This window comes from Hordeum vulgare, chromosome 1H (genome assembly GCF_904849725.1).
Source record: "Hordeum vulgare subsp. vulgare chromosome 1H, MorexV3_pseudomolecules_assembly, whole genome shotgun sequence".
Lineage (NCBI taxonomy): Eukaryota > Viridiplantae > Streptophyta > Magnoliopsida > Poales > Poaceae > Hordeum > Hordeum vulgare.
Genome location: NC_058518.1, coordinates 458861225 through 458865683, shown reverse-complemented (window position 1 = coordinate 458865683; position 4459 = coordinate 458861225). Strand labels below are relative to the sequence as shown.

Sequence of the window (4459 nt, the reverse complement as noted above, 5' to 3'; positions counted from 1 at the left end):
ACAACACATGATTTACTTCGATGATTGGGGATATCATCAACTGATCCTTCCTCTCTCTCGAACCAAACGCCACCTTAGTGAGCCTAACATAGGTAGGGTTTGTGCTTACCAAGTATCTGACTAGTTTAATCCATATCATGATACCAAATCTACAATTGTTTACAAAGTGCTTTGACATAACATGAGAGAACGTGTACTTAAGAGTAATATCAAAGCACCCCCCCCCCCCAAAAAAAAAAAAACTTCAAAGATCTTCGACGCCAATGTAACTTCACTAACATAACATTCACTATGTTTCGTCCAGGCCACAACAACCAGAACATATTCAAGGAGATGTTGACTTCTATTCATAGAGAACTAAAAGTTCCATTTTATTGAAAGATATAGATGGGGATACTGGGAATGATTTACAGCTTCAGTCAGATATACAACTAGCAATCATCGCTCGAATTTCTCTTCTTGTTCCTTTGACAGAATGATTTGATCCTTCCGAGACCATCTTGAAGAGAAGATGGAACACAAGCAAAAGTAATGCGGACCCAGTTTGCCATTCCAAGAACACTCCCTACATTTGAGAGGCACACATATATAAGTTTTGTTTTTGAGAATAGTCACAAATATATAAGTTGGACTACAAAAATATCTCAAAATAGAACCATATAAATTTATATTATTAACAATTATTTGAAACATGTGCTTGCTATTTTTTTGTGAGGAGCACAACATGTGACGAAGGACATCAGGTCAAGAAAACAAGGAGAAGTACATGATATCTAGTCTTCACAGAATATTGTGTTAAAAAAGTCTTCACAGAATATTCTAACACTGTTATACAATTTCTGACCATGATATGGTAATCATTTATATGTATAGTCATCTCGGAAATTGATAAGAACTTCATATACAGTCAAAAATCAACAATGGATTCCTACCTGGGCATAAGATTACTGATTCTTCTTTTGCGAGCTTGCAGCAAAAATCAATGTCATCGTCTATTTCCTCCAAAAGATGTAAGTTCAGTTTCACCTGTTTACATGGAAGTTAATACGGAGTTCATGGTTACAGAAAAATAATCAATCTTTCTAGAAACTAGCATGGATATTTGTGTAATATGATTTGACCATTAACATTCCACAGTATAACAAAAAGATGGACACAGGATATCCAGATGATTAGTCCTAGCATAACTTTAGCTCTCGTCATTATTCTTAAAATACATGCATCTTCAAAAATATGTACGGAAGAATGTAATTTGAATTTGAATTTGAAGTAATTATGTTGGATGCATTTCGGTCCCAGATTAATCCTATATAAATAAGTTTATGATTACTGACACTCCCTAAGATTTTTTTACTTCACAAAATAGGCTTACCATGACAAACATTGATCCTTCTGGCTTGTGAGGACATGTAATGTATTTGTTTTCCTTTATTTGTTTGTAGCATATCTCTGATGATTCCTTTAGCAGACCAATAATCGCCTTAAAGAAATCTTCCTTTGTGTTCTCAAGAATCTGAGGAAGAGCTGCCTGAACAATTTGATAGTACAAAAAACCACAAGTAAATCGTGTGAATCACAAGAGAACAATACCATCAAGGATATCAAAATATGAAATTCTTAATAAAATGGTATACTCATAGTACAATGTATCTATTTTCTAAAAGAGGTTCCAACATACTGCATACTTGACCCAAAAGAATATGGCATGCCCATAGTGCAATCATGTATATCTTGTAAGAACAGTGGTTATATTCAACAGTAGGTTCAGTTTTTGTATTTTTTTTATTTTATCGGATCAAAGCAAACAAAGGTAAAATAACTACAAGTGTATGTGTCTGACTTTGACTTTCAAACTTAATGTGAAAAAACGGTCACTTGACATGCACGTGGGCTGCCTACAACATAGGGACCGGAGCAAAATAGGACAAGGAGGAGTAAATACCAAAAGACTTTATTTCTTGAAACGAGGTAAATACCAAAGACTGACCTGAATGAAGGTTGCTGGGTCTGTCGAGACATTGAGGTAATTCGTAATGGATGTAGAGATCTACCACAAAAATGTCAGTACAAATTTAGCAAATATATTGTACAGTAGTACTAATTAATCCCCGTAGTAGCATTTGAAAAGAATGATATAGAGATTTAAGTACCTTAGTTTCCTGTAAGATCTTTCTGGGGTCGTACACCGCTACCCATCCAAGCCGCCATCCAGGCACTATCCATGACTTAGACAGAGACCCTATGGACAGCACAGGGGTGATGTGCCCAAACACTCCCATTGGGATGAACGGGGCGCTGCCCAGAACCAGCTTGCCGTATACCTCGTCAGCAATCACCAATATTCCGAGCCTTTTCGCCACCTCCGCGACCTAATTGAGCAACATCAGTCAGTATGCGATTGGCAAAAAGAATTCAGCAGGTGCACTGAACTGAATCCATATTCAGCAAGGCAAAGGATGTGAAACCTTGGACAGATGGTCGTAGGAGTAAACGCTGCCGCACGGGTTGTTGGGGTTTATGATGACCATGGCGGTGGTGTTCTTGTCGGCGATGGATTCCAGCGAGTCGATGTCGATCTCCCACCCCTTGTCGGGGATGAGGTCGAAATGCCGGACCTCCAGCCTGTTGAACGCGGCGCGCGCCTCGTAGTTTGGATAGCCTGGCCTGGGGAGCAGAATGTTGGCGCCGGCGGTCTGGGCCAGCACCGGGATTATGACCTCGATCGCCTGGGTCCCGCCGGCGGTGAGGAAGACGTCGTCGGCCGATAGCCTGTACGGCACGCCCTGCGACAGGTGCTCTGCCACGGCGCTGTGTTTTTTTGTTTTGTTTGGTATAAGGTGGGAGAAGGTCAGATTTCTCAAGGGCGCGTAGGGAGGAGGAAGGAACAGTGGACGGACGGACACGTGAAAGCGGCACATGCGCATGCATGGATTGCCGCGCGACACGACACGCGAAAAGGAAATTGTTCTTGTGTTGTTGTTGTTGTTACCTTCGTGCGGCGGGGAGGCCGACGCCGGCGGGGTAGCAGTTGAACTGGCCGGTGCGCAGCGCGGCGGCGACGGCGTCCTCGGCCTCGACGGCCGTGCGGAAGGCCGGGAACACGGACGGGTCCCCGTGGGCCAGCGGCAGCACGGGCCGCGGCCCCTTCTCCTGCACGCTCGCGCTGATCTTGTACCGTATCGCCCGGATGCTCATGTTCGCCCCCGTCGCCGCCAGCACGCCGTCCTTGGCACCCGCGAAATTCCACTCCACCGCCTCCTCCTCCTCTGCCGCCGCCGCCGCATGCCCGTTGCTCTCGCCGTTCGCCGCGGTGTCCTCGGCATGCCCGTTGCTCTCGCCGTTCGCGTCGGCGGCCTCAGCATGGCCGTTGCTCTCGCCGTGGCCGTTGGTCTTGCCGTTCGCAGTGGCCTCGCCGTGGCCGTTCGCAGTGGCCTCGGCATGGCCGTTGCTCTTGCCGTTCGCGTCGGCAGCCACGCCATGGCCGTTGCTCTTGCCGTTCGCGTCGGCAGCCACGCCATGGCCGTTGCTCTTGCCGTTCACGGCGGCAGCCACGCCATGGCCGTTGCTCTTGCCGTTCGCGGCTGCGGCCACGGCAAGGCCGTTCGCGGCGACTCCGTCGCTCTGGCGTACGGTGGCCATGAGGAAACGGGTAGGAGGAGAAGGAGGAGGAGGAGTACTACTAGACTACACCAGGAATACTACTAGTAGCGGTAATAGGAAACGAGTTGGGGACGGATTGAGTAGCGGTGATTGACGGTCCTATATAGCCGTTGCTCTGACCGCACACGAACCGGGGCCGGCAGCAAGAAGCACGCACGCGCGCACGCTCTGGCACGCTCTGGCACGCCGCTGCCAGCTGACGGGCGTGGCCGTTGCGGCCTGCCACCATTATCCCCGGCATATTTTCGGCGCCTCGCTTTGGTTCTATGCACGTACTCTACCCAACCCAGCACACCATCATCTATCCCTCTTTAATAATTTGGGAGAAAAAGATAAGCGGATCGGGACGCAGGAAGCATGATGCTTCTCGACTCGACTCACCCAATGCTGATTGGGTTCAGTTAGTGACACCCACTCAGCTCCGCTCATCACAAAGCATGCATCGCTCAACTCTCCTGCAGTCCGCTGCACGCAGTTTTCTTGGCAGTGCCGGCAGACATCATGCTAAAAAAACACTCTACCTAACTCGGTATCGCCATTCGCCAAGCCAGTGAGGGATGACACACAGGGCACATGCCATCTCTTTCTTTCGTTTGATAGCTAATCATACCATTGCAATGGGATCGCAATGACTAAATAAATACTAAAGATGGACTTTACTACTTTAGTTGCTAATTCAACCAACACTTTCTTTAGAAACAGTCAGCATTTATCGACTTACCGAAGAAGTGATTTCATTTGGTAAATCGATAAGTGCGAGAAATCGGAGGTGAAAGGAAAATACTTCAGACATTGAGAA

At 46.7% G+C, this 4459-nt stretch overlaps 1 protein-coding gene across 1 annotated transcript; it reads right to left on the bottom strand.

Annotated features, from left to right (window-relative positions):
- Nucleotides 1-266: 266 nt before the first annotated feature.
- On the bottom strand, nt 267-3891 carry LOC123445116 (nicotianamine aminotransferase B). Its single transcript, XM_045122054.1, has 7 exons — nt 2990-3891; nt 2466-2808; nt 2151-2369; nt 1988-2047; nt 1373-1528; nt 933-1026; nt 267-565 (listed from the first exon to the last, which is right to left on the bottom strand). Exons 1-7 carry the CDS (start codon nt 3637-3639, stop codon nt 432-434), a joined length of 1656 nt encoding a protein of 551 aa, XP_044977989.1. The 5' UTR covers nt 3640-3891; the 3' UTR covers nt 267-431.
- Between the last annotated feature and the right edge of the window lie 568 nt (nt 3892-4459).